The 18,419-nt window shown below is 48.0% G+C and overlaps 1 protein-coding gene across 10 annotated transcripts in view; it reads right to left on the reverse strand.

Moving 5' to 3' along the window:
* The window catches only part of DIP2A (disco interacting protein 2 homolog A), a 118,174-nt gene extending 101,417 nt beyond the window's left edge, over positions 1 to 16,757 (reverse strand). For 4 of the 10 annotated variants that reach the window (XM_045501035.1, XM_045501032.1, XM_045501033.1 and 1 more), the window contains exon 1: positions 16,439 to 16,755. In XM_045501035.1, the coding sequence (XP_045356991.1) occupies positions 16,439 to 16,529 (91 nt within the window). In that variant the 5' untranslated portion in view covers positions 16,530 to 16,755. Of the gene's footprint in view, positions 1 to 16,438 lie in introns of all 10 variants that reach the window. The other 6 variants (XM_045501037.1, XM_045501041.1, XM_045501034.1 and 3 more) reach the window with 5 other exon arrangements.
* Between the last annotated feature and the right edge of the window lie 1,662 nt (positions 16,758 to 18,419).

Raw genomic sequence — 18,419 nt, forward strand, 5'->3', positions numbered from 1 at the left:
TCTTCCATAAAAATATGGCTCTTGCCTAACAAGTCTGTATTACATAAATGTGTAAATAGATAATAAACCTTTTAAAAACAGCAAGGCTGGCTCACCCAGCTTGCCCGGTGTAACACCTGACTCTTGACCTCAGAGTTATGAGTTCAAGCCCCACATTGAGTGTAGAAATTACTTTTTAAAAAAAATGACATAATAGGGGCGCCTGGGTGGCTCAGTCGGTTGAGCATCTGACTTCAGCTCAGGTCATGATCTTGCGGTTCGTGAGTTTGAGCCCCACGTCGGGCTCTGTGCTGACAGCTCAGAGCCTGGAGCCTGCTTTGGATTCTCTGTCTTCCTCTCTCTGCCCCTTCCCTGCTCATGCTCTGTCTCTGTCTCTCAAAAATGAATAAACGTTAAAAAAAAATTTTTTTTTAAAGGACATAATAAAAGATTTGCTCGGACTGCTGTTTTAAAAAAAATAAAAATAAAAATAAAAAAATAAACATAGCAGACATTTAATGCAAGAATGCTTTTAAACATTACTAGGTGAGATAAAGTCACACTATGATGTGATACTTGTTGGACACTCACGATCAGAACTTGGAATGCTGCTCCTGCAGCTGGAAGGGGAAGTTATACATCGCCCACTCTGGCATTTCCTAACTTTTCAGCTGCACACCTTCTCCTCAGGTGAGCTCTCCCGAGGAGTCTAAGTGGAGAGTCTGCTCTGGCTGAGGCTGGGTTTGGGGTGGGGGGTGGTGCCTGCCTTCCAGGCGCACCCCCTCTACCCCCATATAGCTGGCCGCCCTCCTACGGGGATGGCAGATTCGGGAACACTCCTGAAAACTCTCTACACCATCCTCTCTACACCACCATCTCCCATGACTGTCCCTCCCCGGCTCAGTTCAAAGGACACACTGTCCATCTGTTACTACTCTGCCTCATTCCTATCTCCCCTGCCCAGATGGTGCTCGCCATTCTGATCTACCTTTCTGACTTTCCAGAATCTAGACTGCTGTCCACTTCTTTTTAGTTTTTAAAATTTCTGCCATTTCAATGAGATTTGGGAGAGGAGAGTTAGCATTACCTCATCATGTTCATGAGCGTCAACCCAGCACAACTCCATTCCCACAAATGCTTCCCATGTGGAAACCCTCTCCTGCCTCTGCCCATACTCTCGTCCCTCCTGCTCCTGCTGTGGCACCTTCTTCAGTCTCCCCTGTGGCCTCCTGTCTCTGCCTTTCCTTTATGGGTTTGGGTTCCCCAGGGTTTTGTCCTAGGGCCTCTCTGCATGACTCACTTCTCCCTACGGGCTCATCGTATTCACTTCAATCGTGATTTACTGCCACTGACTTCCAAATTTCTACTTTTGGACAAGACTTTCTAGAAAGTACCAGTCCCGCAGATCCAAATGCCCCCTGGTCACCCCACACTCCACAGGTATGACATGGACATGTTCTCTCCGAGTTCTGTTCTTTGTGAACAGTTCCATCATTTCTCAGTCACCCATTTGGGAAACTCAGGAGTCTCCCTAGACTCCCCTCTGACGTCCCCTTCTTTACACCGAAACCTGTGGATTCTACTTCAGACCATCGTCTCCATTCCACAGCCCATCATCTCTTGCCCCAGATCACTACAACGTGCTCTTCAAGTGTTCTGCTCCCAATTTTGTGCTCCACCAACCCACTCTCTCCATGCTGCCAGAAAACATTCTCAATCACCAAGTGAGAAAAGGAGGAGAGACAGAAAGACAGAGACAGAGAAAGGTCACACAGGAATATTTCAATTGCTGCTTAATGCCTTAAAAAAAAAAAAAAAAAAAAGAACTACCGACCCTATCATTTGTTAAGGAAGACCCACTTAAAATAAAGCACCTAAGAATAGCCATCCCCTCAGCCCTTTTAGAAAAACGGAAAATTGGCCATCTGATTTTAAGATTTCACGGGTTCCTGAGAGCACACATGTATCATATTTCAGTATTTCCCATTTTCTCCCCATTGTCAAGTACAGGGGTAGAAAGCTGTTTGCTTCTTTTCAACAGAATGTCTTCGCAGAGCATACACTTTGCTGTGCTGTCAGATACAGCAGCCAGCAGGCACTGGGGCTGGGAAAGCTGCTGCTGTTGCAGCGCTACTTACTAAAACCTCTGTTCACACTGAAGTGCACTGCCACCACGTGCAGATAGTGCTTCTCTGTACCTGAGGATTCTAATCTATCCCAGCGGTCGGTTTGTCTATCCCCACATAACTCAATACTCCCTGTTTATTTATTCATTGCCACAGTGTTTAAGTTTAGTTTGTTTATTTATTTATTTATTTATTTATTTATTTATTTATTTAATTTATTGAGAGAGAGAGAGAGAACAGGAGAGGAGCAGAGAGAGAAGGAGAGAGAGAGAGAATCCCAAGCTTGACCTCACGGGCCATGAGATCATGATGTGAGCTGAAATTGGGGCGCCTGGGTGGCGCAGTCGGTTAAGCGTCCGACTTCAGCCAGGTCACGATCTCGAGGTCTGTGAGTTCGAGCCCCGCGTCGGGCTCTGGGCTGATGGCTCAGAGCCTGGAGCCTGTTTCCGATTCTGTGTCTCCCTCTCTCTCTGACCCTCCCCCGTTCATGCTCTGTCTCTCTCTGTACCAAAAATAAAAAAAAATAATGATGTGAGCTGAAATCTACAGTTGGTCGTTCAACTGCTCAACCGACTGAGCCACCCAGGAGCCTCTACTGTCACAGTTTTAAAATTACTCTTGGTTATCTCGTAGGGAATGAGCCTGACCTTTGTTCTTTTCTTCCCACTTGAAAAATGTCTCAACTCTTCTGGGAAGTTTACTCTTTTATAAACTCTAGGGTCAGACAATATATAGACAAATTCAGGGACGATAAGCATACCTACACTACTGAGGGTCCTTCCCTACCCCAAAACATGGTATGATACTTTCCACTCTCCTACTTCTGGTCTGCTAAAAGTCCTCGGTAATATGCTGTGAATTTCCAAATGACAGCTGACACATCTCTTGTTGGACATTCCTGGGCACCAGATTATTTTGTGGCTATTGTGAAAGGGTGGGTTTTTTTCAGCTGATTCCTTCAAACCAGTTACTTGTGGTGTGAAGACACGTTACTGATTCCCTGGGGTGGAACTGCACCCAGCACTTTTGCAGCCTTGTTAATTCTGACGCTTCACCAATTCTCTGGGACTGTTTTGTGTAAGTAAACTTACAGTTTACAAATAGTTTTGTCTCCTCCTTACCAATCGTAATATTAATAGATGTTAGATAACTAGATCTTTATTGCCTTCCTGATTTTATGTGAGTATTTTAAAAATTTAAGTTTAAAATTTTTCTTTGAGGGAGAGAGAGTGCACACGAGGGTGGGGAGGGGACAAGAGCTAGGGAGACAGAGGATCCAAAGCAGGCTGTATGCTGACAGCAGACAGCCCGATGCGGGGCTCAAACCCACAGACCTTGACATCATGACCTGAGCCAACAATCACAAGGTCCGGGGGTTTAGCCCCACATCGGGCTCTGTGCTGACAGCTCAGAGCCTGGAGTCTGCTCTGGATTCTATGTCTCCCTCTCTCTCGGCCCTTCCCCCACTTGCGCTCTCTCTCTTTCTCTCAAAAATAAATAAATATTAAAAAAATTTTTAATTTAAATTTTAATGAATTAAAAGTATATTAAATTGACTTTTCAGTTTCCCAGTCCCACGTATGACTAGTGGCTACCACAGTGGCAATGGCTACAGTGGCTGCAGCACTAAACCTTTCCAACACCACAGAAAATTCTAGAGCTGACAGGTACCTGTCTCAGTCCTACTCACCTCACACATCCACAACACCCACCCGGCTGCAGGAAGCATTTGAGTTTCTTTCAACACTGGTCAAGACTCCAGAGGGCCCAGTCCAGGCTCCTTACCAGGATGCATAAATCCTCCTATAAGCCAAACCCCTGCCTTTCCCAACCTGCTCTCTCTACCCATCTGCCTGGGGAGCATAGTCTGGAAATACTCCAGCCCACCTCGGCTTTGGCTCATCTTCCTTTGTCTAGCATGTTCTTCCCTGTCCTCCTACTACACCCTCTGCACACATGCTTTCAAAATAAAAAACTGCAGGGGCACCTGGGTGGCTCAGTAGGTTGAGCATCCAACTGTTGGCTTCGGCTCAGGTCATGATCCCAGCGTCGCCCAGTGTGGACAGCTACCCCCAAATGAGTCCCAGACCCATTTTACAATACTGCCACTGTTTATGTGTCTTTCCACCCTCACTAGGTCATGAGCATCTTGGCACTCAGTCTGTTGAATAGTGTAGAATGACACGATGACACACAGAGTCAGCTTGGTGGCCAGAACGAAATAGCACAGCCAGGTGGCTTAATCAACAAGAAGTTATTTTAGCATCGTTCTTAAGGCTAGAAGTCTAAGCTCAGGGAACCAGCAGGTTTGGGTCTTCCTGAGGCCTGTCTCCATAGCTTGCAGACAGCCACCTTCTCACCTGTCCTCATGTGGCTTTTTCTCTGTGTGCAAGTGCTCCTGGTATCCCTTCCTCTAGTAGGACCCCAGTCCTGCTGGACCAGGCCCACCCTATGACCTCATTTAACCTTCATCACCTCCTTAGAGGCCCTGTCTCCAGATACTGTCACAAGGGGGTGTTGGGCTTCAACAAAGGAATTTGGGCAGACACAATTCAGCCCATAAAACCAAGATTACTTACTAATAAGGCTAGAATATCTCATTTCTAAAACCTTTATCTCTAAAATATCCTAATTTTCGTGTTCCCTGAAAAGGGCTAATCCTTAGCCTCCATTCTCAGAGATAACCAAAGGAAGAAACAAAGCCCAGGAGTTACAAAGGAACGTTCTACGATAGGCTTTGTGGAGTTACTTAGCTGCTTCAACAAACATGAGTGTGTCCTTGCACATTTCAGATACTCAATTTAAAGGTCTTTTATCAAAGATCCTGGAGAAAAAGTTCTGAAATCTGAAAAGAAATAAAAGATCTTTCTCCGCTATTTCCAAAATGGTAATCTCAAGTCACAGCCAGTATAAACTGAAGGAACGGGATTCTATTCTTCCCTTAAAGCTGAATAACACAAAGCCAAAGTCTGAAAGGAAACCCCACGTGATTATCGTCCCCCAGTGATTATCTGAGGCACTGCCTCAAAAACCCAGGAAGTCTTAAAAACAGAAGCCATTCATCTCCTGTGTGAAAAAGGAAGAGGGAATTTGGGTACATCACTCAAAATGATTATCGATAAATGACAGAGGCAACTATTTTTAGGCGTTGTGTCTTTTACTGATTACACAGGTTTTTCTTTGCTGTGTAGCCTATAATTTCCTAGTCTTTTTAATATACAAGGGCAATAGCAGAAATGTTACATAATCTTTTCTACAAAGACTGACCCACAAAGATTATGTTATTCTTACTCAGAAGCAACTTCATTGCAAACAAAATGCTATAGCAAGAATTAGTTTTTATTATTACTATTACTATTATTATTATTATTATTATTATTACTTGAGAAAGAGAGAGAGAGCGTGAGCAGGGGAGAGGGGCAGTGAGAGAAAAAATCCCCAGCAGGCCCTATGCTCAGACAGAGCCCAATGCAGGGCTTGATTCTAAGACCCTAGGATCGTGACCTGAGCCAAAATCAAGAGTCGAAAGCTCAACTGAGTCACTCAGATGCCTCTATTATTTTTTTTTTTTTTTTTTTTTAGTAATCTGTACACCCAACATGGGGCTCAAACTCATGAAGATTAAGAGTAGCATGCTCGACTAACTGAACCGGCCAGGCATCCCGGCGAGAATTACTTTTAAAGGGTTTACTAGCAGGGATGCCAGGGTGGCTCGGTCGATTGAGCGCCCAACTCTTGATCGAGGCTCAGGTCACGATCTCATGGTTTGTGAGACTGAGCCCCACATCAGGCTTTCAGCTGCCAGTGTGGAGCCTGCTTGGGATTCTCCCTCTCCTCTCTCTGCCCCTCCCCTGCTCCTGCGCTCTCTCTCTCTCTCTCTCTCTGCCCCTTCCCCATTCACATATGCGCCCTCTCTCCCTCCCTCTCTCATAATAAATAAACTTAAAAAAAAAAGATTTACTAGCAGAGCAGAATAAAGTAACTTAATCTTACTTTGTTCCTACCCTTTCTCCAGGTAGGTCATGGTACAGTAACCAAATACTTGGTATGAATTCGTTCTTACTTTATTATTATTTTTTTAACATTCATTTTTGAAAGACAGAAAGAGACAGAGTGCGAGTGGGGGAGGGGCAGAGAGAGAAGGAGACACAGAATCCGAAGCAGGCTCCAGACTCTGAGCCGTCAGCACAGAGCCCAACGCGGGGTGCAAACCCATGCACCGTGAGCTCATGACCTGAGCCGAAGTTGGACGCTCAACCGACTAAGCCACCCAGGCATCCCTGTTTTTATTTTAAATAAATGTTGCATATCACATCAGGCAAAACAACACATTAAAAGATGAAATAAAAATGTATTTTCAAAAATTACAACTATTTTCTTACTTTTTAACTAAAACAATGGACCGCTCAACCTAGACCCTGATGAGGAGATGGGCACGGCAGCAACATGCTGGCTAACATTCACTGGGGACACACGACGTGAAATGTGGGTGCCAACTATGGGGCACGGTGTGACACTGCTCCCCAAGGCTCATATTTCCATGGGGACATTTCAGCAGGCAGAGACTCTTCATTCGCACAGACCAGGGCCCCCACTCCAGTCTCTTTTCAAACTTCTAAGTCCTGGAGGCATATTTACCCCACTTTGTGAGACTAAAGGTCTAAAGAGAGAAGGAGCTAAATGACCAATAGCGGCTCCTCAGAAAGCACGACCCAGACCCCACATGCCCCATACCTCAGCAGAAGGCCTGCCCTGGGGAGCAAGGCCAGGTGGCCCTCCCCAAGAAGGCTGTCCTCGAGGCTGCCAACAAGTGCCTCGTGTGAGAAAGGCACAGGCAGCCGGCCAAGAAAGGGTCCCACTCCAGACCCAGCCAGCACTGAGCAGGATGGCAATGCCATTCTCTTCAAGGTCCTTGTGACGACTGAGCGGGGCAGACACTTGGGACAACATTCTCTGGAAGATCCTCCTTACAGTAAGTGCTCCAATGCTAGAGTCACGCGAGGGAGGTGGGTTTTCAGCACCACTGGTCAACCTTCAATAGAACCAGCTCTTAATTAGTAGTCAGGGATAGGTCAGGCACAAACGCCCATAGAACTCACAGGGAAGGGGCTCTAGCATCAGCATACCAAATTTGTGGTCCTCTCAGTACCTGTCACATGAATGAAGCATTTAATGAACGTGTCCTGTCCGCAGTAGTGAATGCATTCCTCAAAGTCATCTTGAAACAGCGAAACGAGCCAACCAGCTGGCGTCACTGTTGTCATGGTGAGCGTATTCTGACCAGTTCTTCCTTGAATCAATGAACAAGTGCGTTTTCCCTCAAATCCAGTCACCCTTCTTTCTCTTCCCCATCTCGCCACCGTGCGTGCGGGCAGCACCTCAAACCGAAGCCCAGTACTCACGTCTTGACTCCTTGCCGCCTTCCCCACCGGCGCCCGTCAGCCCATTCCTTCCATTTCTCCTTCGGGCCCAGTGGCTTCTCGCCCCACAACGGCTGCCATTTCTCACGCAGCAGCGCCTGCCTCCTAAGTGATCTGAACCCGGCTCACTCTTGCCTCCCTGCAATCCATTCCTGACACCACAGCTGGTGAGTCTTCAAGGACATAAACCGTCAAAGCAGCAGAAGCTCCAGGGGCCACTCATCACACTTAAAGTAGAAACCAGTAGATCCCCAGGCTCGGCCTAGGCTCAGGGGGCCTAGGCTCAGGTGGCGTTTCAGGCCTATCTCCTTCAAGCCGCCCACCTTCTCATCGCCCAACTGGTTGGGATGCTCCCTCCCCAGTCACGTGGAGGCACCTGCCCAGAGGGGTTTTCTGACCACTGGTCTAAAACCAGTGTTGGCTTTCTTTACAGCAGAGCCTGGATTTATGCAGGTCAGTGGACGTGGATGACATGGCAGCGGCTCTGGTGCCAGGGACACAGAGGACAGCAAGGCAGGTTCGGCCCCAGCTCTCATGAAGTATCGTGAAGGACCACTAAACCAGAATCAGCCACAGGCAAGAGGGTCCTGAGAAGAGTGAACAATTCAATTCAATACACACTGACCAACAACTATGTGACAGGTACAGTCCCGGAGTGCAGACCATCGACAAGGGAGATAGACACGCAAACCAACACCACCAGGTGAATCAGCCTTTCAACCTGGGTCTAGACCAGAGAGCCCCGATGGCAGTTTAGGGCCTCTGAGAAGCAGATGCTAAGACAGGATAGACATGCAAGAGACATGCAAGCGATTTACGTGGGAAGTGCAGGTGAAGGAGGGAGCCAGACGAGGCCAGAAAGTTGTCTGACAAGATGCAGGCGATCCCTCGCAGAGGGGAGAGGAAAGGAAGGCAGAGTGGGTAGAAAAAGTCTTGGACTCCACACAGCTCTAAGAAAGTTTCAGGCCAGTGTGGAATCCTGGAGCCAAAGTCCCCAGCAGAAGCCTCGGGCTTCCAGGAAGGAGCCTGCTTTTGTATTCCTGCAATGGAAGTGGGGCTCAGCGTGAAGCTGGTGTGGACCCACAACCCAGAGGTGAGGCCATAGGTGGAGACGGCCACTGTGGGGCTCAGAACAACCTACTAGATCACACGTGAGACTTGAGCCTCACATCAGCAGGGACTCCACTGGTAGTTTCTTCCTGGTAGTTTAGGCAACAAAGACCAAATTCTGGTTCAATGGCTCCCTGAGGCACAGGTCTATCCTGCTGATGGATGGCTTCACTGAATCTGAAAAACTATTGACAAAAAGCTAAGTATTCAGTCAACCACAGATGATTCTGGATTTCAAACTGAAAATAGGAGGGGGTGACTGGGTGGCTTAGTTAGTTAAGCATCAACCTCAGCTCAGGTCAAGATCTCGAGGTCCCTGAGCTCGAGCCCCGCATCAGGCTCTGTGCTGACAGCTCAGAGCCTAGAGCCTGCTTCAGATTCTGTGTCTCCCTCTCTCTCTGTCCCTCCCCATCTCACGCTGTCTCTCTCTCTCTCTTAAAAATAAACATTAAAATAAAATAAAATAAAATAAAATAAAATAAAATAAAATAAAATAAAAAATAGGATGGTGCCTGGGTGGCGCAGTCAGTTGAGCATCTGACTCTTGGTTTTGGTTCAGGTCATGACCTCACAGCCATAAAACTGAGGCCCCATTGGGCTCCATGCTGGGTGTGGAGCCTGCTTAAGATTCTCTCTCTCTCTCTCTCTCTCTCTGTCTCTCTCTGTTTCTCTCTCTCTCTCTCTCTGTCTCTCTCTGTTTCTCTCTCTCTCTGTTTCTCTCTCTCCCTCCCCCTCTGCGCCTCCCCCACTCACACGTGTGTGCCCTCTCTCCAAAAAAAAAAAAACTGTGAAACAAAACAAAACAAAACTGAAAATGGGGTGCCTGATTGGCTTCATCAGCGGAGCATGCAATTCTTGATCTCAGGGTCATGAGTTCTAGCTCTACATTGGGTATGGAGCCTACTTACAATAAAAAATTGAAATAAAAAATTAAATAAAACTGAAAATAAATACCATGTGTAGTTTTTGCCCTTTTATTAATTAAATAATCATTCATTAAAACGCCTAAAATATGCTAGGTACTGAGGACATAAAGATGAACAGACCAAAACCTCCTCTCGAAGTGTTCCCTATGACGTAGCAAAGAAAAACAAGCAAACAAATACAACAGTGTGATAAATCCTACGACAGGGACACAATGAGTGCTACGGGGACACAGAAGAGTAGGCATCTAACTGGAGAAGGGTGGGTGGTGTTTCTTAGAGGAAGGCAGAACTTCAAAGAGAAAGTGAAATTTAAACTTAAGTCCTAAAACAAAGGCAGGAATTCAACAGTACAGAATAGTTGGCAATGAAATGTGCAAAGTTTTAGGATATTAAAACTGAAATCAGGGGCGCCTGGGTGGCTCAGTCGGTTAAGCGTCCAACTTTGGCCTCAGGTCATGATCTCACAGTCAGTGAGTTCGAGTCCCGCATCGGGCTCTGTGCTGACAGCTCAGAGCCTAGAGCCTGCTTCAGATTCTGTGTCTCCCTCGCTCTCTGCCCCTCCCCCACTCACGCTCTGTCTCTGTCTCTCAAAGATGAATGTTAAAAAAAAAAAAATATTTTTAAACTGAAATCATAGTATTGATATTCTTTTAAAAATTTATAAATCAAAATTCTCTAAGAAGAAAATTTATACATGTATATATATTTTTAATGTTTATTTATTTTTGAGAGAGACAGAGAGACAGAAAGACAGAGTGCAAGCAGGGAAGGGGCAGAGAGAGAGGGAGACACACAATCCAAAGCAGGCTCCAGGCTCTAAGCTATCAGCACAGAGCCTGACACGGGGCTCGAACCCACAAGCCATAAATAAGACCATGATCTGAGCCGAAGTCGGACACCCAACCGACTGAGCCACCCAGGCGCCCCACGAAAAAAAAAATTGTAAACAGACAACTGTGCTAGAATGATTCACTACAAATAGAAAAAAATTCTAAAGGAAATATTCCTGAATCATACAAGCTATAATTTTTACAGTAAAAAAAATTTAAGTATTATTTTTAGAGATTTTCAAACATGTTTTATGAATTGAAAGATCTGATTGACTTTACATATACAACCAGAAATCCTTCTTACACCAGGAAAAAGCTAAAAAATATGTTACAAAAAGTATAAAGAAAAAGATAATGGCATCTGGTATTTCCTTAAAAACTCTGTTAGAGTTGCACGGACTGGCACTGCTCAAAGCTTTTAGGCTCAGGACCCCTTCACGCTCTTAAAAATTACTGAGGACTCCGGAGAGTTTTTGTTTGTATGTGTTATACTGATCAACGTTTACCATATTAGAAATTAAAACGGTAAAAATTTTGGGGCGCCTGGGTGGCGCAGTCGGTTAAGCGTCCGACTTCAGCCGGGTCACGATCTCGCGGTCCGTGAGTTCGAGCCCCGCGTCGGGCTCTGGGCTGATGGCTCAGAGCCTGGAGCCTGTTTCCGATTCTGTGTCTCCCTCTCTCTCTGCCCCTCCCCCGTTCATGCTCTGTCTCTCTCTGTCCCAAAAATAAACAAACGTTGAAAAAAAAAATATTTTAAAACCATATCAATGAACTTTTCAGAACTTTTCCTACTGTTACATTACAACCCAATGGTTGTATCTTTTACCCATGCACAAATCTGTAACGTGATACCTTGATATTTAGAAAACACCGGTTCACAGGGCTCCTGGGTGGCTCAGTCAGTTGAGCGACTTCGGTGCAGGTCATGATCTCACGGTTCATGAATCCAAGCCCCGAATCGGGCTTGTTGCCGTCAGCCTGTCAGCACAGAGCCTGCTTTGGATCCTTTATCCCCCTCTCTCTACCCCTACCCCGCTTGCGCTCTCTCAAAAATAAATAAACACTGAAAAAAGAAAATACTGGTTCACAGAATTATGTAGATCTTCCTAATGTTGACACATTTCATTATATGATATCAAATACACTAATACTGCCACTGATCTCATCAAAAAGTATTTAATGGAATAGGAAGTTGTCATGCTCATGGTACAGATAAGTTTTATAAAATTTAAATTTTTGTTCAAAAGCACAAATAGTACCACTGACCACAAATTCTGACAGCTGTTCTCTTTCATTTACGTTCTAGAAAATGTCCATCAACTATCCAAGTCTCAATAACTACAGTTTATCTACAACCCACTTTTTGAAGCAAAAATAGCATATTCTGCCACAAAAGTCATTAGCTCATTTTGTAACTCAAAATACACAACCGCTATTCCTCAAAACAGGCCCTGTACCTCTCTGTGTGGCACCTCTCATTTCCTCGCACAGACTCTTAAAAAGACAAGTATTCAAGGGTTGAGATTTAAGAAAATTAATTTTTATTGCTTCATCAGTAAAAGGAAGGCTATGTTTAAGTCAAAGTGGGGAGTTGGTGAAGAAAGCAACGATGTCAGTATGATTGGGGGTCCTGGCCTCAATTGGTGCTAAGGTACCAGCATCGCTTGTCTATCAGTACAAACACAGAGAAAACAGCCATGACATCTTCGTGTTATTATGAAAAGTTATTATGAAAAGTCTTCCCTCACAGGCCCCCAGAAAGGGCCTCAGAGACCCCCAGAGGTCAGTGAACCACTGTTTAGGAAGCACCAGCAGATTACTTCTGAAAGGAAACCTAGGAAATGGATAGCAGAGAACACTGCTAGAGAGGTGTGGAGGGGGGGTTGCATGCGCATGTGCACGCGTGCACACACACACACACACACACACTCATTCACTCACTCTATCCTACATTTCCTTGGAACTGCTTCACTTCTCTGCCACCTGTATCTGCACGACTTTTTAATATAACCGTGTGCAAAGCTGATCCATGAAGAAACAGAGCTAACCCTGATCTCTGACAGCTGAAACATTAGCTGGTGTCCAGTGGGCACTCAACAATCACTGAATGTACAAATAACAAATACAAAAAACAAAAAGTGGCAAGAATTCCAAAAGTGGGAGCAAGTGTGATGAGAGTTGCAAGAAAGTAGCCACGTGAGACATGATCAAGAAAGGCTCCAAATAAGAAGGCATTTGGGTTGGGCTTTGATGGGTGAAAAGAATTTGGACATGAGAACTCTAATACACCACAAAATATTTACAAAGCACAACACATGTTTACTGACATAAAGGCAAGGTCAGGCTACCATTTGAAAATGAAGAATTATATCACAAATTATAGACATTAAAGACATTTAAAGAGGAAAACAGCTTTGTGAAGAAGTCCCTTCCTCTGCACACACAGAGCTTCCCCCTTTTTCACTTGCCTGCATCCAGGCTGCGGCCCCTGCATTGACAGAATGCAATAAAACAAGAACCAGACTAGAGTTAAAGCTTTGAAATAGACCCGTTAACCAGAATAAAGAAACGGGAGTGGAGCAAATGTAGTCTATTATGTAGGAACTTCCATTCTAAGCCACCGCAGGCCACTAAAACAAAGCACGAACTTCACACCACCATCCATGTGTCTAGAGCAGCTGGGCAGCAATAGCCCCAAGACACTAGGTGGTACCAAATCAGTTGGGAGGTATACAGGAGGCAATCTGACACTATGATAGGTAAAGCACAAGTGTTTGGGAATTAACTCTCTTTTAAAGTCACACTTTTAATAACCTCATTTTCATCCATGGACATTTTCATATGCTTTGAGGAGCCACTATGTGTTTGTGGCAGGGGTGGGGGCAGGGTAGGGTGTCTAAGAAGAGCGGGTGGGGTTCTGTGTAGCTCCACCTTTCACCCACATCTTAATTTTAAGGAAAGCATAACACGGGCGCAACAGCCAGGAAAGTTAGGGAGCAAGACCACAGTTGTGCCTTATTTCCCTCTTGGGAATCCATAACGGAAAGTCACAAATCTGCCCTATGGGGAAGAAAAATCAGTGCATTCTAAGACCAGAACCTTCCCTAACAGCCAATCCCAACTACAATGGCCAATGATGAGAATCCAACGAAGATGCTGGAGAACAAGGCCGCATGAGTTATGAATAAAGGCAGGGGCATACTTTCAACCAGTCACTGGTGTACAGGCCAAGGGGAAGTTGTGCAGGATTTTCCAGATTACCCAGGTATCTAGCCCCATCTGTCTCCACAGAGGCAGCACTTTGTCCGTGAAGCTCCTCTGTCCTCTGACCTGCCTAGCACAGCGTCAACTCTAGGTTTAAGCAAGTTCTCATTCAGACGAATGTGCGCACCGTGAAGTCATCCTATTTTGACATTACTTTATTGTGAATGAGAAGTTTATCCCCCCACACAATGGGGGGCAGGGAGGTACAGGACAAAGAGAGGTCCACGTCCTCCTTCTACTTGATCAAAAGTTAACAGTGACAACGATGAAACTAACTTGGGTTGCTTTAGGACTGTATTTCATTAATATTACCTTCCTGTAATTATATAAATAAAACACCTTCCCAGTGTCAAAGCATGTTCGTGTATGCTGTCTGAAACTTCACAAGAACTATAGGATGTCCGTAAGGCTGGTGTTCACCCCTTCTACAGCCGACCAAACCCAAGTTCGTGGCTGTTATTATTGGATGGAGATTCACGGACACTTACCAGATGCCAGCTACCGTGTGAAGACGCCAAAAGTCTGCCTAAGATGCAGTCCCTATCACAAAGCATCTCCAAGTCCAACAGGGAGGCCCTGTGTCAACAACAATCACAACACAAACTGAAAAAGCCAGCATCAAAGGTATGGAAACACCCCGGGAGCAGGGCCAAGCATGACTGTGCCCGAATAATCACTGACCTATTTGGGCCAAAAGAAAGGTGTCAAGCCAGTCTAGAAGCTGGGACACAAGCCAGGGCTCCCGCCTCCCCGGCTGCTGCTTCACTCCATTCTTTCTTTTGAACGCTCTGTTCCCCACCTTCCTCAGCTTCAGCTATGTTTCCAGGTTCCTCGCCACTTACATATAATATTATACCCTTACTTATCTATCCATCCTCCACACAGGTCTGAAATGACGACAGCAGAAACACATTCAACAGACAAAAAGCACTTTTTCATTGAGGTGCTTGTACTATCATACAAATTACCAAATTCTTGAGGATCCAATCTCGTCTGTCAACTCCCTAGAAAGCACTCAAACACACAACCACAAAACAAGAATTGACGGAATAACAAATCCACTGGAGTAGAAATTAGGAGTGATCTGCAAAAACATCTGAAATATGTAAAGCCTAAACTGCATCTACACGATTTTCCCTTGATGAAGAGCTGTAACAAATTCACGACAGTACTTCCTGTCAGAACCATTCCTAATTCAAGCTTTTCAGTCTTCTCAAGAGCATCTAATCACAAAGAACCCTCAAATCCACCCACTTCTTATTGCACTTCCAGTAAAAAAAAAAAAAAAAAAAAAAAAAGTGTCACATATCATAGAGCCTTAAAAAATTTCAATGTTGCATTCAAAACAGTTGCAGGTAGATGCCATATTATCTGTAAAGGAAAGATAACCACCTACCACTCTGAGGTCGGTGGGGATTAAATGAGTTAGTCCAAGCAAGTACATATTTATTTATTGGATGGTTGTTTCAAAACTTCCCTACCCCAACCTGAGCCAAACATATCAGCCTGAAACTTAAAGTAAGAATAACTGGACTACGGAAAAAATGGATCGTAAAAACCGAAAATGCATTTCAGTTTTGAAAACAGTTATACAGATGCTTTTCTTCAAAGGCTGCAAGGCTGCCCTGATACTGGGCAAAAACTTGCTCTTCCCGCGATGAATCCAAACAGAACATCAGGACACAAGTCTTGGGCACGAGGTCACGTCTAGACGGGGAAAGCCACCCACCTCTGAGGGGGAATCACTCCAGTCTATTTTTAACAAACATTTATTGAACTTTGTTTTTTTTTTTTAATTTTTAAAAATTCCGAAAATGGGGCAACAACAACCTCCTTCCAAGTGTTAGGCGCTTGGCATATGTTACTTTAGCCGTAACAATCCGGAGAGTCAGGTGCTGTTCTAACCCCGCTCTACAGCGGAGGAAACTGACACACAAGGCTGGAGTTGGGCGCACGGGTCCACACTCCACGCCAGCAGCAGCTGCCCAGGTACAGCCACCCTCAGGAAGCTCAGACCTGCAGCCTAAACCTCGGATACACACCGCCTACTGCTTGGACAGACAAAAAAACCAAAAACCAAAAAACGGTCATTCCCGTCGAGACTCACGTGCTTTAGGCCAAACCACGCAAACAGCAGGGCACAGCGACCCGCCGGAAACCCAAAGGCTGGGGGCAGAGGAAGGGGGGATCCGATCTCCGGATGAGGGCCGGGAGGGGACCCCAGGATCCGAGATGAGGGCCAGGCAGGATCCAGGTCGGGGTCTTGGGGTCCTGGGGTGAGGGCAGGGAGGGGCCCCCGGGGTCCGTGGTGAGGGCTCGCGGAATCCGGGCTGGAGTCTGGGGTCCCGGGATCCGAGGTGAGGGCAGGGCGGGGGTCTCGGGGTCCCGGGTGAGGGCCGGACGGGATCCGGGCTGGGGACTGGGGTCCCGGGGTCCGAGGTGAGGGCAGGACGGGGGTGTCGGGGTCCGAGGTGAGGGAAGGACAGGGGTCTCAGGGCTCGGGGTGAGGGCAGGACGGGATCCGGGCTGGGGACTGGGGTCCCGGGGTCTGAGGTGAAGGCAGGGCGGGGGTCTCGGGGTCCGGAGTGAGGGCCGGGCGGGATCCGGGCTGGAGTCTGGGGTCCCGGGGTGCGAGGTGAGGGAAGGGCAGAGGGTCCGGGGCTAGGGGTCTCGGGGTCCGAGGTGAGGGCAGGGCAGAGGTCCCGGGGTCAGGGGTGAGGGAAAGGAGGGATCCGGGCCAGTGTCGGGGGTCCCGGGTGAGGGCCGGGGGCAGGGCCGCTCACCTTCCGACAGCTCCAGCTCCAGCTCCGCCAGGCTCTCCCGCACCTCGGCGGGCAGCGGCACCGCCTCCAGCGCACACCCGCGGTCAGCCATGGCCCGCTTGGCCGCGCCCCGCGGATGACCAGGCCGGATCGCGCCCGGGGGGGGGGGGGGGGCTGGGGCCGCGTTCCCGGCCGGGCCAGGGCCGGGCGGTGGCGGCGCAGGCGAAGCCTACCTCGCTCCCCTCAGCCCCGCGACCCGCATCGGCCCGGCGGGGAGCTGAGGCGGCGGGGCAGGGGCGCGGCCCGAGCGGCTGCGCACCGGCGCGGGCGCGGGCGCGGGCGCGGGCGCGGGCGCGGGCGCGGGCGCGGGCGCGGGCGCGGGCGCGGGCGCGGGCGCGGGCGCGGGCGCGGGCGCGGGCGCGGGCGCGGGACCCACGGCCACCCCGCGCGCTCCCGGCCGCCTGGCAAGCCCTACTTGGAGTGCGCGTGCGCGGCGAGAAGGGCGGGAGGGAGAGTGCGCTTGCGCGGCAGGTCGCGGGCCGGTTTGGCGTCCCCGGCCCGCCCAGCAACACCGAAGACTCGCCCCCATTGGCCCCGAGGACACTGCGGGGTCTCATTGGAAGAGGCCGGCAGACAAGATTGTCATCTGGGCTCAGTCGCTGCTTGAGTCCGTCTAGCACCCGCTGGATTCCGCGGTGGCTTCCTTCCTGGGCTGGAGTCTCAGACCTCAGGCAGGGACTCTCCTCCGAGTTTGGGGTCTGGGGCCCCGGCGGCTGCGCAGGCACTGCCCACTGGGATGAGAGCAGCCAGTCAGTTCGTGTGTGACCCTGCAGGCCCTTGTAAGCGGTCCCTTCAGCTTCACTGTTGGGGCTTTTCACCGATTCCCAGTAGCCTTGCTGGGACAGCCTCTGCACACTTTGAATGCCCTGGCTTTGCGTTCCTGCTCTCAGAGTAGCAGATATTTACAGGGGCCCCCTCGTGAGCCAGACATTTCCCCCAGGGCTTTGTATGTATTAACTCATTTACTTTTCAAAACAGCTGTAGAAGGTATATTATTATTATAGCAGCCATTTCAGACCGTGAAGTGACCGTAGGAAGTGGGAGGACAGGTACAGGGGAACAACAAAACATTAGGAACCTGGGGGCTCGCTGGAGCTGAACTGAGAGACCCACAGGAGTCCTGAAGGAGCTGTTCCCCCGATACACACAGGCAAGTGGATCTGCACTGTGCAAGGGTGGACTGCAGTGGATGTGAATGCAGGCTATGGGGCTCCACCTTGCCTAAGGTCATATCCTTCCTGGAGCCGTCCACATCTGGGGACTGAATGAGTGAAGCAAGACTATAAAGATCTGGCCACTTGGGCCCAACACAGGACACCTCTGTGAGCAATACCAGTTCAGTTCCAGAACACACCAGACTGGCCTTCGGACACTTCTACTTCCTCTGCCCAGCCCTACTTCCTCCCCTTCCTCTCACAGGTGTTGAGACCAGATAAATATCTTGCACCCAAACTCCATCTAGCATCTGCTTGTGGAGAAGCCATCCTGCAACAGTGGGTACGAGGAGTAGCACATGAGGAGATGGGTGGCATATCTCACCCCTTGTGGTGGGTGGAGCACGCACAGCCCCTGTGGTGTGATCGTTGATGTTTCACCAGCTTTGAAGTGAGAGTGTGAACCAGTGAAAATGGAACACTGAGTGGGTGATGTATGAAGCCTTTTACATTATAGTCGCTATAAGGAAGGATAATGGAATCGGACGGCTACTCCTTATAGATACTCTTAAGAAAAACAACAGACAGCTGAAAGCCATGGAGTCTCTTTGGTCGCATATAAAGAAACCATCTCCTACACTGAGATGATAGAGACCGGGTCCGGGGCACCTGGGTGGCTCAGTTGGTTAAGCGTCCGACTCTTGATTTTGGCTCAGGTTATGATCTCACAGTTTGGTTCATGAGTCCGAGCCCCATGTAGGGCTCTGCTCTGACAACGCAGAGCCTGC

Source organism: Leopardus geoffroyi, chromosome C2 (assembly GCF_018350155.1).
Source record: "Leopardus geoffroyi isolate Oge1 chromosome C2, O.geoffroyi_Oge1_pat1.0, whole genome shotgun sequence".
NCBI classification, from domain to species: Eukaryota; Metazoa; Chordata; class Mammalia; order Carnivora; family Felidae; genus Leopardus; species Leopardus geoffroyi.